The following is a 20,232-nucleotide window of genomic DNA, read 5'->3' on the forward strand; positions in this document are numbered from 1 at the left end:
AGGTTGATTACTTTTTTAAAACTACACGAAAACCATTTTAATTAGCAATGATTAATGATCTTACAAAGAAAACAAAGATCGAATTACGAATTTATTCCTTAAAGACAATTTTACGAAACGCAAAGGAACGAGAGCTTAAAATTTTTTTTTTACTAAAAATTTCATAACAGAAAGATATTTTATTGGACCTGCGATTTGAATCGAAGACCTCAGGATTTGTAACTACAAGCTAGCCACTAAAACTATTTCTTAGAATATTTTTCGACTACAATAGAAGTTTTAATGGTGTTCAAGTCACTATGGGCCTAATTGGCAAAATTATCCGAACTAACGCTTAAATAGACAGAGAATAATTAAACGCCTAGGCTTAGAAGATGATGAATTAGAAATTTATGCCTTCATTTAAATCTCGACTTGGACGAAAAAGCCCGTCTACAACTGTCTATGACTGTTATAAATATTTAAAAAATATTGGCGTAGACAATAAAACGTTTTCGATTCGAGATATAAAATTAAGTATACATTATTCCTTTCACTTGTGACTGATTTGTTCGTCTGGTAAATCATAATTGCGATTCGATGGAGGGAATGCAATAGTATTATTCTCACCACTCCATGTGGTCATGATTTATACAAGAACTCTTTTTTAATTTAGTTTCGTATTTATTTCAGTCTCTAATGTGAAAACTAACAGTCTCAAATGTCTAACCGATGGGCTAAAGCCCTGCTTTCGAGCCAAGCTGCTCCGACGTGTTTTCGATGCATTTCAAATTCAGATTCATATCTCGTAGAACAGCCATTAATAATAATGTAACGATTTCGTATTATCTTTAAAAGCCTTGGATTTGTAATAACGTTTATATTATTTAGATTGCCATTTATATGTTGATGTTTAAAACAGCCAGTGGAATGCAGTTTCAAATCCAGGTAAGCTCAACTGAGTTAACATATCAAATAAAATAAAAAAAAACAACACAAATAAATGAGGCATATTAGTCAACCAGCGTTGCAGAAATATCGATAGTTTGACTATCGACCTCGAAAACTATTAAGGATATCGTTCATTAGTTTTCTATGTTGTCTTGGGCCTGGGTGTTTGTGGTTACTTACTTACTATTACTTATTACTTATATTGGGATCAGAGTAATGTATGTGATGTTGACCAATATTTGCATTTTATGTCAAGCAATACTATGGTTAGCAGCGATACTATTGTTACTATCGATATACAGTTTAGGTTAAAAAATAGTGAAATAAGGGATGAAAGTTTTTATGGAAGTCGGACATTTTTTAAATGAAAAACAAGAAACTTTTTATGGGATACTGCTTAAAAATGAGTAGATACGTATTTAAGCGTTTCTGGATATAGTACGCCTAAGGGGAGAAATAGGGGTTGACATTTCGTATACAGGTTAGTCTGGAAGTCCGTCATTTTGAAGTTAGAAGCATGAAATTTTATTTGGGGGCTACCGATTAAAAATGCGTTGATTTGCATTTAAGCGTATCTGTATATTCTACCCTAAGGGTTGAAATACATACATCTTACATTAACGTAATATTTGAAGTTAATTTGTAAATATATTCTTATTCTACGCGAGCGAAGCCGCGGGTAACAGCTAGTAATATATAATTGTATAAACATGAATTATTAAGACAACATATTATAAGAACAATCACAAAAATATTTACAACTTAATTTTATTACGCTCAATGTATTTACATAAAAATTCACAAAGTGGACTGAACACAAACATTAACAAACATTTAATAGTGTTGAAGTTGATTAATACGACATAGTAATTATAAAGTTATAGAAAACCTCCATGGTCGAGTAGTGTGTACACCGATTTTCATGAGTACGTCACTCAGAGTTCCTGGGTTCGATTCCCGGCAAGTCGATGTAGAAAAAGTTCATTAGTTTTCTATGTTATCTTGGGTCTGGGTGTTTGTGTACCGTCGTTACTTCTGATATTCCATAACACAAGTGCTTTAGCTACTTACATTGGGATCAGAGTAATGTATGTGATGTTGTCTAATATTTATTATTTATTTATTATTCATTAAAGTGCCAATGTATTATTGGAATACCCTCTCCTCGCCCACATACTGCATTATAGAAAAACTAGTTTAGAGCGAAGTCTCTTTATACTTCACAAAAAAGCGTAAATTATGGACTTTCAAGCAATATATACCTACTATATAAATTAGTATTTGATGGACATCACTTTTTATTTCAATTTATTGGAAAAGAGTAACTATTGGGTTTCTTGCCGATCGCTTTCTGTAGAATCTACATTCGAAAACGGTGGTAGCATAACATTTAATTGTAAATAATTAATTAAATATTAATTATAATGTCGATTCAAAAGTACTTGTAAACGACCACTTAAAAAAAGTATATTTTGATTGATTGAAAATTCATAGTTTATCCCGTACTCGGTGATGAAGAAAAAGTTCATAAGTGTCTACATGCATTTTGAGTTTAACTTAATCTTAGTCTATGAATATAAATTTATATCGTTTTAATTATATTTATTTTTACTGTGTGCTGCTTTAAATACACAAATACAAGCATCGACTGACGCTGTATGTCATGAATTGTAATTTACAATAGCCTTATATACATTTTATGAATGTTTGTTTAGTATTTTTTTCAGTTAGTATATATAATGTTACATGTCGTAAACAGCTGGATTTATCATATTATATATGTATATAATACAGTAAGTAAAAGTGCAAAAAAACGTTCAACTCGTTAAATTCAAAATAATAAAAACGAAAATACGTGTCGCGAATTCCTTAAGTTTAATTAAACCAATGAAGACGAAGCGCTGATTGAAGTAATTCGGCAGCTAATCTGTAATAAAGATTTTACAACGAAATTAACTGACTGGGACGTTACGAGTGGAATTAGCTCCGTTTCGTTCATCTCTAATATTTTGTAAGCGAACTTCGTGCAGCAGTTTACGGTCTCACCAAATCCGTAATAACATGTAATAAAAGTACTTTATCTTCATAGCATACATTTAAGATGGATTTTCAACATTATTAAGATATAAATTTCGGAATAGCCATTATAATCGCGCCAAGGCCACGAAATCCCCAGCTCGATTTAATAATAACAATTTAAACAAAAACTTTTTCATATAAAAGATCGATTCGTACGTTCCAAAGCATCTGATTCTATATGAGAGAAAAGCAGACACCAAATTTTAACTTCTTGTCTGTGTTTTGAGTTGATGTGAAATTCTTGGACATTGAGAGACTGAAATGGCTATTTTTTCACACAGTGAAACCTTTATAAAGGTACCCGGGAAAAGGAAACCGGCTTAAAGGGATTCCTATACACTAAAATCACTACGTTGGCCGACCTTAGCACAGAAACTCAAATAGATCTATCCCATCCCAGCCGCTGGATATCGTCAAAGAGTAGCATAAATGGAACATATATGCAGCTCGATCATCCGTAGGAATCATCTGTCATCAAGATCACCAGATATTGCTGACCAGATATTCTAATGCCATCAGCAATACATATTATTCTCGTGTACCGGATTGAAGGGACATAACATTGGCGTTAATATTTCCTACATGTCCAATGTACAATGACTTACCATCAGGTGGACCATTTGCTCGTACACCTAAATATATCATGAAAAAATCACCCCTCCTACCCGGTGTTTGGGGAGAAGTGTCGTAAATCTGTCTCATTAGGCGACAGACGGGCTGAATCGCGGTTTACGTGCATCCATTACGTAAAAATAAGCCGTAGGATCCCTCGGTATTGTGTTATTCAATAAGCTGATGCCTATTAGAGCATCTCGTGACAGAAAGCTTTGGAAGAAAACGTTTGTTTTTAAATTATTTTGAAACGAATTAATGCCATTAATGTCATTCAAATAAGACCCATTTACGTATAATAGAAAAATTGAGAGTGAAATTAAAAAAAAATATAGTTTAAATTTGAGGCACAAACTCAACATCACGCTGCTGCGATACGGGTTGGTGGCATTATACATTTAGTAGAATTTCATCGGATTCTTGCAGGTTTCTTCGTAATATTTTCTTCACCACCAAACAAGAGATAAATATAATCTAGGTTTAAACCTGCTTTTTTGTCAGTTAAGATTCATTTTAACTATGGCCGCCTCGGCTAAATTTTTGCAATGCCCCAAATTAATTAAGGAATTCCAAATATTCCTATTCACCCCTCCTTTTAGGCTTATCACTTGTGTTAGGAGTGGGGACGACAATAGTCCAAGTCAGGATCGATCCTGCGACTTTTTATAGGCGATAGGCGGCGCGTAATCCATCGCACTATTTGTGTCTAACGTTTTTATACTCAACGTTTCTGATGCGAACAAACATTTTACATCTATCTCATTTTTATTATAGGAGAATTGATATGGGCCAGTGGTTTGAATGCGTACATTTTAAACGATGATGGCGAGTTCAACCCGCGCAAGCACCACTGACTTTTCGTGTGCTTTTATTTTTAATATTTATCTCGTACTCAGCCATGAAGCAAATCATCGTGAAAAATTTGTATCTGTTAATTTTAATAAAATTTACCACATGTATGTATGACCATCAACCAGAATTTCAGCAGTATTGTGGAATAAGCTCCTGACCTTCGCAAATTGTTTTGTGCCATAGCCCAGCCGTGATATATGTGTGATTTTTTTAACTTTTAATTGTAGTAAAGGATCCTAGGGTAGTATTGTTTTTGTTCGTATTATGCTGTAACATTTTATGGTTTGCAATTTCGTACATCTCTACTCTTGCTTAGCGTCGTTTGAATTATATTGCTTAATGCAATAAACTCGCTTTTGTCTACTTATTTTTTTTTTCTTAATTTCTTTATACAAATGGTATTAAGTTTGTTCTAAATAACATGAAATATGCAGATGTTTTAAAAAAGTTTTCTTTCTAGCGTGACACGAATTATAAACACAAAGAACTTATTAGCTCATTCTGGGCGCAGTGAGGATATTACTTCAGAAAGAAATGATTATAAAATTGTTGCCTGAAAATATGAATTTTACATACATTAAAATGAACATAACTTTAAGAAGTAACATTTCGTTAAGTAAATTAATTAATAAATACAATTATTCATTAAATAGAAATATCTAAGTATATGCACAATGTGCATCTACAAGTGCGAAGAAGGGGTTTATTATTTTTTCGGAAAGTAATTTTTTTTGACAAGTTTAACTAGTCTTTGCTACATGTTGTACGTGCTCTATGTAAATTTCTTCAAATATATTTTTTTTTTACCTGGTGGGATTTTTGGACTTTGTTTGGTTCATCATCATCTGTATTATTCCAGTACTGGACGTAGGCCTACCCCAAGGCGCGCCTCTGAGCCTAATCTTCGGCCCTTAACATCACTGCTTGTTTATTTGTTTATAAATATCAAAGACAACTTTCGCCTCATTTAAGACTTATAACGAAATTTGCTTTTGTAGTTACACCAATAGTGTATCTTCCACTGACAACAATGTCAATTGAAATGAACCTAGGGTAAATTTTAAATGAAAAATTTGGAAGGTTTTTCAAATTATTTTATTGTTATTGATTCATATTTTGATGGTGATCTTGATCCACTATGTATCCATTTAAAAACGTTGTGAGGCTTTTCTTATTTTAAATAACATTTTAAGCCTGCAATTTCGGCCTTCGTATAACTAATAAAAATAAAACTACTGTAGCTCGAGGAGAAGATTTTAAGCTTGGTAGAAACCACGCTGCTTCGATGGGAATTAAAAAGATTATATCCTGGAAATAAGGCACGTAACACAATAACCCCAATCGATAAAATATATTTGTCGCACGATAACATGCGCTTACATACTGTAATGGGATCCGTGACCCCGACAAGTTTGTCCAAACGCTGATAGAATGGAATTACAAAGAATTATTATGGAAGGATTTTTATACCAATTTTCCTTATTGTGCGATAGTATTAACACTCTAAACTAAGTTGGAACCTTAGTGAACATAACTAAGAAACCTAATGGACTCTTTCGAATTAATTTCAGTTATATTATTCACGCACTGGTACAATTATTGGTCTAGTGGTATTATTTGACTAATCTGAAACTTACAAGGACGGACTTCAGAGGTCCTGGATTCAAACGGAGGTCAGTCAAATAAAAAGTTATCATTTTTTACAATATTTTGTTAAGAATTTTTCATTAGAATTCTCGTAAAGATCTCCTTCCAGTCGTATCGGATTGAACGTCCAATTAGATCACGAAGGTAAAATGAATGTAACTTAAGGATGAATGTAGATTCTACGACAAGAACCGGAAAAAACTTACTAATCGTTAGTTCTTACTCGTTTGCGTCAATCTATTACATTATATTTTGAATTTGAGAATCATGTAACATAATAAATTCAGTTTTATATAATTGACATAATTATGTTTGAAATGGTGAAAAAGTAACAACTGATTTTTTTGCATCTTACTCGTATTACATTTCGTATAATCCTGTCCAATTACTACAGATTGAATAAAATATATTTTGATTTTTAAAGACAGCCTACGTCTTTTCTCTCAGACATTGCAGATAAATACATATAGGAGTTAGGCGTCAATTCGTTATCACACTTATTCGAAAATGTATAAGTCCAGTCCTTCACGTTAGTAATATATTTTATATATTCCATCAACTCTGATACTTTTTGATTATCACGTGTTCTTCTGACATACTGATTTGATACTGTTGCCATTACGAACGAAAAAAAAAAAACCTAGTTAAACTTTTTGATACTTTGACATATAAATAGCAATATTAGCTTAACGTATAACCGAAACAATACTAAAAACTAAACGTAAATCAAATGGTAAAAGAGAGAATGAAACAGTAGAAAAACGAATAAAAATTCCGCCAAAAAAGGACAAATACTTATTATGATATGACATTTACCTTTCTATATTAGTATACGGGTAACTGGCATGACACTAATCACGGATTCTCATTGGTTATAAATCAAATAAACATAAATATGTATGTTTCCTAAAGGTTTATTATCCAGCAAAATACCGTCTTAATGTTAGTGGAAACTATTTACCGCCTCGCAAGAACGACATTTACATACGAATCTCTACAAAATAGGGCAGTTAGCGGGTTTGTGTGATAATTTTAAGCGTAAACACATTGAGGAAACTCGTTGAACGGAGAACATTATCAAGGAAGACTACCGTCATGTACTTTATAAGTACACAATGAATGGGATTATTATTATTTTTTATTTTACTTGGCAATGCACGCCAACTATGGGAAATAAATGTTATGCCAATGAGCCTGTAGTCACATTACCTGAATCAAACCAAAACACAGTAATGCTAAGTATATTATACGCGGTAGAATATCTGATGAGTGGGTAGGTACTCCCCAGACAGTCTTGCACACAGCCTAACCACCAAGTAACCAAGACCGGCTGTTACTGGATTTCAAATATAAGTATTAAAAAGTTCGGTGTGTTGTTATGGGTCGTTTCTATTGACTTCAATTAACTTATCATTTGAATTTAGAATATATTAACATTTGATATTAAACTTGTAATTCAATTATATCATTTATCTAATACTACGTTTTACAAATATGTAACTTAATTGTGCCCTCGTGAAGGCCGGGGCAGCTAGCATCTGATATTGTTTCCGATTCCAACAAAGCGTTAATTTGTAATAGGAGTGTACATGATAATTGCCCAAGGGAAGCGTTTATGTTTTAATAAAAAATATCGTAACAACAATAGCGATAAATAATAATTAATTTCTTTTATATTTAAATACTTAGTAAAATATTGGACACAAAAAAAAAAATATTTAAAGGAACTTTCAAAGAGGTACCAACAGAAAAATTTCGTTTGTAGAACAAAAAGGTCCTTTATCAGTAACGGCTATTAGCTCAATCCTATGATTCAGATAAGCCGGTTGATGTCGTAAAGATTGCGATATGACCTTTTTCTATTAGAACGCTTTGATGAAAATATTTCCCATTCCACACAAAATATTTTCATAAAAGTGATTTTATTATTTTATTAAGAGAAATAATGACGTTCTTTTTATCGAAGACAATAAGTTCACATTCAGGACATGTCATACCTAGGTTTTTTAAAATTTTTTATAAAGGCGGACGAGCATATGGGCCACCTGATGGTAGTGGTCACCACCGCCCATAGACAAGGGCGCTATAAGATATATTAACCATTCCTTACATCACCTATGCGCCACCAACCTTGGGAACTAAGATGTTATGTCCCTTGTGCCTGTGATTACACTGGCTCACTGACCCTTCTAACTGGAACACAACAATACAGAGTAATGTTATTTGGCGGTAGAATATCTGATGAGTGGGTGGTACCTACCGAGACGGGCTTGCACAAAGCCCTACCACCAATTTAAATATAATTTGAATGATTTTTGCGACAAATGAAACATTGTTTCGTATATTATTCAAATTTATTTGGATTACTAAATAATCTCATAGAGGATTCTTACTGACAAAGATTATCAGTATTACCAGTAAGTTATATTTTAAAGGGATTCCGTATAAAAATTGAGTTAAAGGGAAACTCACCACCATTATAATTTTATTTGTTTAAAGTTACGTAAATATGCACAGAGTAAAAAATACATTTATTTGGTAAATCATTCGAGAAGCGCACAAGATAATAATGCCCCAACTGCAAAGTCTCGCGTAAAATTGCACGACTCGTTTGTGGAGCAATGTTTAACGGTTTTACAAAAGAAAAACAGAAATATAAATATTAAAGAAACTTTTGTATGCAGTACTTAATATTACTTAAATACATTTTATGAATTTATACACGAAAATTTATATTAACTCGCCAAGCATTCCTTGGGAATGAAACGATCGCCTTCGGGCTATCTCATTTGCAAGTTGTTTGCGAATAAACGAAATTAAAAAAAAACCTTTAAGTTTATATTTTTATGATTTTTTTATAATATTGGTAGGCGGACGAGCAAATGAGCCACCTGATGCTAAGTGGTCACCACCGCCCATAGACAATGACGCTGTAAGAAATATTAACCATTCCTTACTTCACCAATGCGCCACCAACCTCGGGAACTAATATGTTATGCCCCTGGTGCCTTTAGTTACACTGGCTCACTCACCCGTCAAACCGAAACACAACAATACTGTATTAATTAACTTGCTTTTAACAAACACTGAAGCATAAAGTAAAGTTACAGTTTATAAATGCCCCACAACTAGACTAAGGAGAAGAACGCATTGGCGCTTTATGAAGTATTAACCATTCCTTGAATCGGTAAGATGCTATGTCCCTTACGCCTGTATTACACTGGCTGACTTAATCGATAAAAATAACTGAATAAATACAAAAAAATCCTTTCAAGGACTTGCATGAAATAAAAATTACACTATTAATAGAACTCTATAAATATCAAAATTATAGCAAACATGTTAAACACGCAAAACAATTGTAGGAACAATTACACTAGCGTTATGTTCGCTTACTCGGATCCTTATCCGTTTAATAGCACTTCGGCTATTTAACTAACATTTTTTTTTTCAGAGCGACAAAATTTCTGCCAAGTTATATTATATAATATTTACTGTAGAGGTAAAGTTGTCTTATATGGAAACTTATTTTTAGTAAATTTTTTTGTTAGAGAAGTGATGAGAAAATAACGAGTAGTTTAAGAGGTGCTTCCATAGATACCAACTAAATAAAATAACTGATTTGGTTTTACATGCGATCTCACAGCTTTTTCCGGCGAAAGGTTTGCATTGGAAGACTGATATTTTACACTTTGTTTTTAATGTCTCGAATAGTACTCTCTTGCCTTTAAGACAGTCAATGAGCACTGAACGCCTGTGCCTTTAAATTATATGATTATTTCAATACAATAAACAATTATTATTTTTTTTTAGCATTAGCAGCCCGTAAATGTCCCACTGCTGGGATAAAGGCCTCCTCTCCTTTGAGGAGAAGGTTTGGAGCATATTCCACCACGCTGCTCCAATGCGGGTTGGCGGAATACACATGTGGCAGAATTTCGTTGAAATTAGACACATGCAGGTTTCCTCACGATGTTTTCCTTCACCGCCGAGCACGAGATGAATTATAAACACAAATTAAGCACATGAAATTTCAGTGGTGCCTGCCTGGGTTTGAACCCGAAATCATCGGTTAAGATGCGCGCGTTCTAACCACTGGGCCATTCCACGACTCCAATAAACAATCCTTATATTCAATTGATACGTAATTAATAAGTTGTTGACTTGAACCGATTGAACACAAAATACAATATAAAAAATATAATGACAATAATAATGATGAAAAATGACTGACAATACGTCGTTTAAATATTTTATTAATACTATTTTAAAATGTTGTTCAATAAGTCAATAAGTTTGAAATATTAAAATCGGTATGTAGGCTCGTGTTACGGAATTTAAGACAGTTATAAAACCTATTTTGTAAAATCATCACCTTTAATGAATTTGGTTAAATTAAGTATAGAAGTTTGTTTATTATTTTTTTTAAATAAGAAATTTCGGAATCTTGCGTAATCGTATAAATCGTAAAAATGTATGTATAAAAGACATACATTTCAGCGTATTTTAAAAAAGGTAACTTTGGGGGTAAAACTTGGTATGGAAGTCTTCCAATAAAAGGATTAGGGTTTAAATTATAACAAAAACTTCAACAATATTGAAATTTATCTATAGACAACCTGTATTAGGTTAACAAAAAAAATACTTAAGAAAATTCGAAGGGTTTCTGTATAATATTTGTAACGAGATATCTCATCGGGCACACTTCCAGTTAAATAAATTCAAAGTATGATTACGGTTAAAACAAATGTAAATTGTCTTTAAAGTATTAAGTTATACCGTCTACGTTATCCTTATAAAAACAAAAACACATTTATTTTTTAAATTTTTCAAAATGACCAAGCAACAGCTATCGGGAACCTCTACATTTATCATAATGACACAAGTAAACAAAACAAATTTGAAAATTCAAACGTTAATACGTTGGAATACGAACCTGCCGATGCTGATAAAGCACATATGCATGATGCTTGCGGAACACGCGAGCACGTCACATGTCACGTACACGTTGCACCACACTACGCCCAGAGGCCAATAACCTGGGACACAGGAATTTCATATTTATTGCATCGATTTAAGAATGATTATTAAATGCAGAAATTTAGTACGTCATATGGATCTAGAAAACATGCAACTACCAATGATTAAAAAAAGCAACGAACTCGTTTTCTTTTAAATTTAGAACAATGAAAAAATTAAAAATGGAATTTGGAAAATAGTTCATATTACATAAGCATAAGCAGCCCGTAAATGTCCCACTGCTGGGATAAAGGCCTCCTCTCCCTTTGAGGAGAAGGTTTGGAGCATATTCCACCACGCTGCTCCAATGCGGGTTGGCGGAATACACATGTGGCTGAATTTCGTTGAAATTAGACACATGCAGGTTTCCTCACGATGTTTTCCTTCACCGCCGAGCACGAGATGAATTATAAACACAAATTAAGCACATGAAATTTCAGTGGTGCCTGCCTGGGTTTGAACCCGAAATCATCGGTTAAGATGCACGCGTTCTAACCACTGGGCCATCTCGGCTCAGTTCAGTTCATATTACGGAAATTATTTCTTGAACAGAATTTTTATTAAAGGATAGTTTGAAGGACATTACTAAAGTCAAATTTAGAAAATTATCAATCAACACCACGAACGAAAGAAGACAATTTAAACTAAATTAAATCTTATCATCATTATTTTGACTTATTTTTTTTTTTTAAATATTTCATTTCTTATTTTTACCTAGTGACTTGTGAGTCAGTGAGACAGTGTGACGGTATTTTTCTTAAAGTTAAAACTAAATACTAAGGAACACGTGCTATTATTTCATTTCTTTCATTTGATACTTTTAACAGCGTCCCTCCGTGCGTCTTTGCTTTACCTCCTTGTATTATTCTCCATTACATTTTTTATTATTAATATAATTATAGCGATCCATTTCCAGTTGTATATCAGCAATATTTATGACTAAATAATGACTGAATGTATGGTATATTTTTTAATAAGATTCTGTAACAAGGAATGTGATCAACCCTGTCTGAGTAAGTACTACTATCGCTGCTAACGTGAGTGTTCTAATGTAGGTACAAGTCAAGTTTTAATGATCAAGGTTATTTGAGGGCCGAACTTTTAAAGATTAATATTTCTCTTAAATTCTAGAGATGGAGATGATCTTGCCATAAAATGGTCCATATGGATTTCTGCTTTTCTATATTAAAATCAACAAAAACCTTTTGATTAATCGAACATTATTATATCTTATATGAATACTAATTTCTTAAAAAAGTCACATCTAAATAAAACAACCTGCCCCAACAAATCGTTTTGAAATCTCTTACAATACTTTCTTCGTAATTTATTTTCAACGCAAATCTAGCTTAGACGATAAATATATCATAACCCTGACAGTTAGACTATACGGATTTCCAGACAGCCCCGAAAAATAATCATACCTTGTAAACTCCTGTTTTTTTTAAATTGATATTTCAAAACGCTTTATATGTTTCCAGGGTATTTTATATTAAATAAAATATTATAGAAAGATCACAGTATTCTAAAATAAAATACTGCGCAATTTGGTAATTTCATATTAAGATATAATTAATAAGAATTAAGAGAAGGCCTTTGTAGTATTGTATATATATATAAGTGTGTAATGTAAGGCAACTTTTAATATTTATAATAAATCATTATAGTTCTATCATCGTGTCGATTAAGTTATTCTACAAATACAAAATATATACTTAAATTTGTGTACATATTATAAACTGCACCAGGAAATATTAACATAATACTGAGGGTAGAGTTTCAAATATTTTCGAAATAAAGCAACGCGGCTAGCGTCTGTTGCGCAATTTATGCAAAAATATAAAAAAAAACATCGTGAAAACACTTAATTTGCATGTAAGCGCTGAAAGAATATACAGAACAACGAAGAGTTATTTTTTCAAGGAAAATAAAAATGAACTAAGTGACAACAACATTTGTGATATAATAGCGTATCGAACACTTACCTAAAAATCCCGGAATAGCTCCCATCGGCATCACGAACAGACTGACTAGTAAATCAGCAATCGCCAATGATAACAGGAAGTAGTTTGTTACATTTTGCAATCTCTTATCCAAACACACAGCTAGACACACTAAAATATTGCCAACACCACCGGCCACTATAAACAATATCACAAACAAGAAACTCCATTCGTACCCTGCATCACTGTACACCCTGTCTCGCGTGCCATTATCGTAGTCCCATCTACATTGATAATTCTCATACACAATATTCTTACTACTTTCGTTAAAACCGTCAATGTATAACGTCCGATTTGATACGTCATCATAACAGAACAATGTACTCCAATCGCATACACCCAATTCTGGTATCCTCAACCAGATTTTTTTCAACGCACTTTCGAATAAAACAGTCATCATGTTCAGCTTGAATCTAGTGTTACATAGAGTGTCGTTGATATTTGTATCCAGAGAATCATTTGAGCATTTAAAACAACTATAAGAGGTTTCATTTTGAATGTCTAAATTCAATTCACAGTTGAATTCTATAGAATTTCCGTAGCTGATACATTCAAGACCCGATGAAACGGATTCGTTTACACAGCTCTTGCCAGAAATCAATTGGCATTTCAAATCATCTACCGTTGAATCCAGATAAGTAAAATTCCTCATAGCCGGAAGTCTCATTCCATTTATGCGATATTAGGTCACCCTTTCTTGAAACATCATACTGTTCTCTATTGCTTTTTATATCATTTTCAAGTACCTGAAACAAGAGAATATAAAAACTGTTAAAAATAGCTTTAAGTTACGAAATCAGATAATCAAATCGTTTAGATTAAACTAAAGTCGTTCCTTTTTTTAAATTATCAGCCTTTCTTTCTGGAATACAAAGACTTAAGCTAAGTAAACAAAACAAAGGGAGTTACGGGTAAATTTTTACCAGCAGTAATTAGTTTTTCTCTTTGTCGTTCGAAAAGGGAATGGGATTTAACTAGGTTTCCTTCTCGTGCATTTCGCTGGGTAACTGGTATAATCGATAATGTTAAAGTCGAGCTCAACTTGGCATATTAATGTGGTATAATGTGTAGGATTTGGCCAAACATTTGCCAAAGTTCGTTAACGTTTGCTTTATGCTAATTTATAAAATAATCGGATAATTCCTTGAAAGTCCGATGGGTTTTGAAAGGCAACTCTTACCAAAAAACCTGAATAATTTTGGTAATGACGTAATGTGACTAAAATGACGCATTTTGGTAGGTATTTCTAGTTAGGTAGTTGTACAAAAAAAATATTCAAAATTTAACAATTTTCAGGACTACTCATTTAATTTAGTCAGGTCATTTTTTTTTAGATTATGTTACTTTAACAATTATGTAAAGAAGAAAAAATATTATATTCAGTCTCAGCTGTGAGCTTTACAATGGAAATACTTAGAACCCATCATTATTTTAAACGAATTTAAATAATATTTTTGTTGTAAAGCTTTTATGTCTGTGAGAGTCAAATCTTGCAACTAAATTTGAAAGATTTCACGTACATTTTTGATAATGGTGAAAAAAAATGCAATGTTTTAAATAATATTTGCATTTTTATAAGTTAAAAACTCTATTATTTACATAATAATTAGTAACTTCATTATACACAAATAAAAATTAAAAATAGATACTGTACAAATAATGACCCTGTGGAATCGTGGCAAGAATGCTAGCAGCATGTTCAATGTTAAATCTCAATTCCGATCCTCTGGGAAAAAAATTACCAGGCACCGCCGTCACAGCAGTCACCAGAGGAGGCAATAAGGCGAGGTTTTACAATTTTAATTAATGTTTCTCCATTATTACTCCAAGGTTAGTGTTTCAACTGTAAATGAGGCAAAGATATAATTTGAAATTAGAGGCGAATATTTGGATCGTTTTTTCGTTTCAGCTTTTCAGTCACAGTGGCACCGGTTCTTAACACTGTTACCCTGATATGAGACGGGGCCAATATGTCAATACATGCAGCGTCCCATCAAGGACAGTGTCAATCTGACAGACCTTTTGCCACCATCATGACATATACATATAATTCCACAGGGCTCATTAAGAGTAAGAGCGTCGATTGTGACATAATAGCCCTTTTTATTCTATCACTAGCGACCCGCTCCGGCTTCGCACGGGTGCAATGCTAATACTAAATATATTACAGAATGTCTTTATATACAACTTTCATAGTTTTTTGTCATTAGATAATACAAGCCGCTATGTCCCTGCATTTTAAATCTGTAATATCTTCAAAAATATTGATTTAAATAAAAATCTGTAGTATATTTTGTATCATCATAGCACCTGTGCGAAGCCGGGCCGGATCGCTAGTTTTATAATAAACTGATATAATGAACATTTATTATAATAAATTAAAGAATGTCGCGAAGATAATATCTTTTACAGTTTTAGATTTTATAATTCTGTATAAAAGGAAGTTTAAAATCGTATATTTGTAGTAATTAGACTTTATATAAATAATTATTTCTTATTGATAAAAACATTTAAATACTATAGTATCACTTATAATTTTTATTTTTGAAAATGCTCAAATATTAGTCTAATAGACGCTCTCTAAACACACGAAGATGGAGCTTTTATTATACCTGTATAAACTCGAACACGGTCGCTACTTGACTACCTATAAAGCCAAGTTTCGCAATTCTAAGATTCCTGTCTCGCAGCCCCAGGATGACAGATGAATTGCTAAGGAAATGACATGCTCTTGTGGTGTATACTGAAATGAGGTCAACAAATATCTAAACATGGGACTATTTATGATACAAACCTTTTGCAGGCTTGCATAATTTGGATCATTACTCGTGTTGAAATTTGATGAATATGTAATAAGAATATCATTATATATTTTATCATTGTCCATTTATATTTCGACGAAGATGTTTGAACAAATTTCTTTTTGTAAAGGTATTTCTTAACAATGTATTTGTACCAGTAGTGTACTAACATTTTTTTTTACATACATTAGAAGCCTGCAAATTTCCCACTGCTGGGCTAAAGGCCTCCTCTCCCTTTAGGAGATGGTTTGGAGCATATTCCACCACGCTGCTCCAATGCGGGTTGGTGGAATACACATGTGGCAGAATTTCGTTGAAATTAGACACATGCAGGTTTCCTCACGATGTTTTCCTTCACCGCCGAGCACGAGATGAATTATAAACACAAATTAAGCACATGAAAATTCAGTGGTGCCTGCCTGGGTTTGAACCCGAAATCATCGGTTAATATGAACGCGTTCTAACCACTGGGCCATCTTGGCTCGTACTAACATTATTATAATAACACCCCACCTAATGTTATTCCTAATATTTGTCGAATAGCCAATACCTTCATACTTAATACTAAATAATGTTATGTTTTACTCAAAATGTATATAAGAGAAATATAGTAACAGAGAAACCGAAAATACAAAGAAATTTGATTAAGGATAATCTCATAATTGTCAAAGAAAAGTTATTATTAAAGCTCATTACAAGCTTGTTTCCGAAATTTAACATAAATATAAATAAATAAATATTTTACAGCATCACATACATTACTCTGATCCCAATGAAAGTAGCTAAAGCACTTGTGTTATGGAAGATCAGAAGTAACGACGGTACCACAAAAAACCAGACCGAAGACAACATAGAAAACTAATGAACTTTTTCTACATCGACTCAGCCGGAAATCGAACCCGGGACCTCGGAGTGGCGTACCCATGAAAACCGGTGTACACACTACTCGACCACGGAGGTCGTCTAAAAACTTACGCTCAGTAATTTCTTTACTATGTTACATTATAGCAATTTTATTTGTATACAAGTTTTCATTTGCTATAAAGTTTTGATTTGCTTTGATTATTTCAGGTAGTGCAATCAGGACTGCCTGTGCGAATAATGACCCAATCTGTTACCATTGTAAGTAGTATTGATGTGCTTGCAGGTACAAATCGATTGGAACGTCCGTCACCCAGTCAGTTAATACGACCGCACTTTTAGGATAAGACGTGATAGATAGGATTGCACTTAAGGATGGTGCAATGTGAGTGGTGGATTAAGAATCATTCATGATCCTTAAAATCGAATGGGAATTCGTGGTACGAGTAAGTGAAGAATAGTTTCCCTGGATTAGTACATAAAGAAATAACAAACAAATTCTCTAAATTCCTAAAAACAGCTCTATTTTGACAAACAACTAATGGAAGCCAAGTTCATAAAAAATAGACAAATATCTTTTTAAAACATTACTCGAGTTATATTATATATAATAAATATATTGCTGACCTTCTCAATCTATATGTTATGTTCTCAATCTATATATTATGTTAAGGAAATTATTATCTTAAATAATCATCTACTATTTTTTTAAAGTCTTGGCACCTATAGGTCTGAATGTCACTGTTTATTTGATAAAAAGTCTCATACAAAATGGAAGTTGTTTAGGTATAAATTATACCTGAATCATCAACATTATCATACGATTGTGTTTTGTTTTGTACAACCCATGATGACTCGATTAAGATTCAAATGATAAGGGACAAGTGAGTGTAAAGCGAAAATTCCAAAATAAACATCTCAAATTCCACCAGCGAAAAATTGAACACAAAAATTATTTCTAGTTCTAAAAACTACACAGAATACTTTGTAAATAAGAAACGGCAATTGCTATACAACGCCAGAATTCAAACGTATACTTCATAGATGCAGGCTTTTGGAATCTTAAAGGATATACGGAACAACGCGTCAAAGCGTCTTCAAAGTAAAAAAAAAACTTATTCACGACGTAAAATTAGTCACTGACATTTAAGGAAGGAGTTTTTTTTTAATTACCTCTTTTTTACGAGTGTGAAAGCCTCTCTAAGTCTGTCATTTAACTTACTTAACTAGCGACCCGCTCCGGCTTTGCACGGGTGAAATGCTGCCTCAAAATATACTACAGAATGTCTTACAACGTTTACAGTTTTAAATAAAAATAGATACATAATTAAATACTATGTGCTGTATGTTTTATAATAATTCAAAGCAGTTAGCACTGATTTAAAGCCATCCCGATAAAGTTGTGGAAACACGACAACAAGCAAGACAATGCAAAAATATCATCAAGCTATTAAAATATTGTATTTATAAGTATTTAATTAATTTCATTGACTTCATAGATTAGTTTTCATATATTGCACATCGTCGTGGTCGGCGGTGTAGGAAAGCACCAAACTTATATTTATTCGCTTTTGAGCAGCGTGGTGGATTGAGCTCCAAAGCTTAAGAACGAAAAGGCCTTATCTCAGTAGTGGGACATCAATATGCCTTTACTTCTATTATACCGTTTTATTAAATAGTTAATATTATACATTCCAAGCATACCACGAGGTTTATTACGGGTAATTTTAAAAGCAATGAGTTCGTCAATATTGAGCACTTGTCGAGGCTAAAACCATTATAGTATGGCGTCACAATAAAACGCGAGGCCACATTTATAGCGAAAATATGAAATAAAAGTGCATATTTTATTTTTAATAAAAAATGATTGCGGTATGAATTTTAAACGACTTTATTTTGGTAAATAAATATCATTGGAACGTGCCAGATGTAACCGCGAGATCGCAATATTTTATACATTCAATTAGGCCTTGTGCCAAATTATAGAAAACGCTTGTTTCTTGGCTTGAAATTTTGTCAATTTGTAAATTTGACTCGTGTAAGAATTGGCCAAACGATTATCAAACATCCAAAATTAACATGCTTTAAAAATAATATATTTAGAAATTACAATATTCGTACCTCAGTATGCTCGTAAAACAGTTGGCCCTGAGACTGGTCTCTCTTCGGTCGTGTGAGACTGCTGTTAGAAGTAAAGAAATAGAGAGTCCACATATATTTGCGTACTTATTAAGTATAGGGCTATAATCAGGGCTTATTCCTGAGCAGTTAGCTTGTTTCCTTTGAGAATGGATACTATGGCTAAAATCGGTCAGGATAAAATATTATATTTTTTTAATATCCATAACTAGAGCATTGTATTTGTATTATATATAGACTAAATATCTTGGCTTTGCTAGCATTTTAGGGGTTAGACACAAAAAAGCCTATGTCCTTTCTTTATATTATTATAGATAATAAATCCTGAGCTATAATCGGTCAGGAGGATATTATGGTCATAATTTTTCAATATCCATAATTTGTTAATTATATTTATATATATATGATCAGTGTGTTAAACAAAACAACGCTAGTAGTACCACCGCACCTTACTACGATAAGGATGTAGAGAAGAAAGTTCTATGTCATGGTAAAGATGGAATGACGACTTTGCGTGAATACTGAGATGGTTGTGTTTTGGTTTCATATTTATCTCAGTAATTTAAGCCATTAATTAATTGAGCTATTTATATAACATACAAAGTTACGCAATAGTCTTTAAATAACCCACTGTCAGCTTTGCCTCTCATTTTGAGTAGGTTTCCAACCTATTACGCCATGCAACTTACATTGGATACACATAAATAAGTGGCACAAAAAACATTCGTTGTCTACGGATATCTTCTAAATGTTTGGTACAAAAATTTTAAGCACAATTTGCTTTTGTTTTTTTTTTTTAATCTCGAATTACATAATATCCTCAGCTACGTTTGGCGATGCCACTGCATAAGAAATATTGTTTCTAAACAATACGTTAAGCGACCGTTGTCTACCATAAAGGCTGACTGAAGCACTATGATCGTTAAAACGTCTCGGCTCGGTCCAATTTACGTTAACTTTCGCGTTTAATGTTAGTACTTTACGAAAGTATAAACGCGTAGTGTGCAAAAATTGTTTACCTTGTATAAATTATGGAGTCTAGTTTATTTATTTTATGGAATATATTTATGTTTATTTTCATTACATTTTTTTTATTTTTTTTTAATTCAAATACTTATAAATATCCGCATTTAGCGATTCTCAAAAATATATATTCAGTAATCATATTATACTTATACAATAACTAGTTTTCAAGTCCGTTCTCCACGTGGTTGGAAACCCCGCAGATATCCTACGTATTTTTCTCATCAAAAAATTCTAATATATATTATTCAAGTAGGCTTTTACAG

The 20,232-nt window shown here is 32.7% G+C and overlaps 1 protein-coding gene across 1 annotated transcript in view; it reads right to left on the bottom strand.

Annotated features, from left to right (window-relative positions):
* The window catches only part of LOC125072964 (5-hydroxytryptamine receptor 2C), a 65,572-nt gene extending 51,755 nt beyond the window's left edge, over window positions 1-13,817 (bottom strand). Inside the window, exons 1-2 of the mRNA XM_047683603.1 lie at window positions 13,125-13,817; window positions 11,057-11,159 (exon numbers count right to left, since the gene is read on the bottom strand). Of these exons, the coding sequence (XP_047539559.1) occupies window positions 11,057-11,159; window positions 13,125-13,809 (788 nt within the window). The 5' untranslated portion in view covers window positions 13,810-13,817. The remainder of the gene's footprint in view (window positions 1-11,056; window positions 11,160-13,124) is intronic.
* Between the last annotated feature and the right edge of the window lie 6,415 nt (window positions 13,818-20,232).

This window comes from Vanessa atalanta, chromosome 2, assembly GCF_905147765.1.
Source record: "Vanessa atalanta chromosome 2, ilVanAtal1.2, whole genome shotgun sequence".
Lineage (NCBI taxonomy): Eukaryota > Metazoa > Arthropoda > Insecta > Lepidoptera > Nymphalidae > Vanessa > Vanessa atalanta.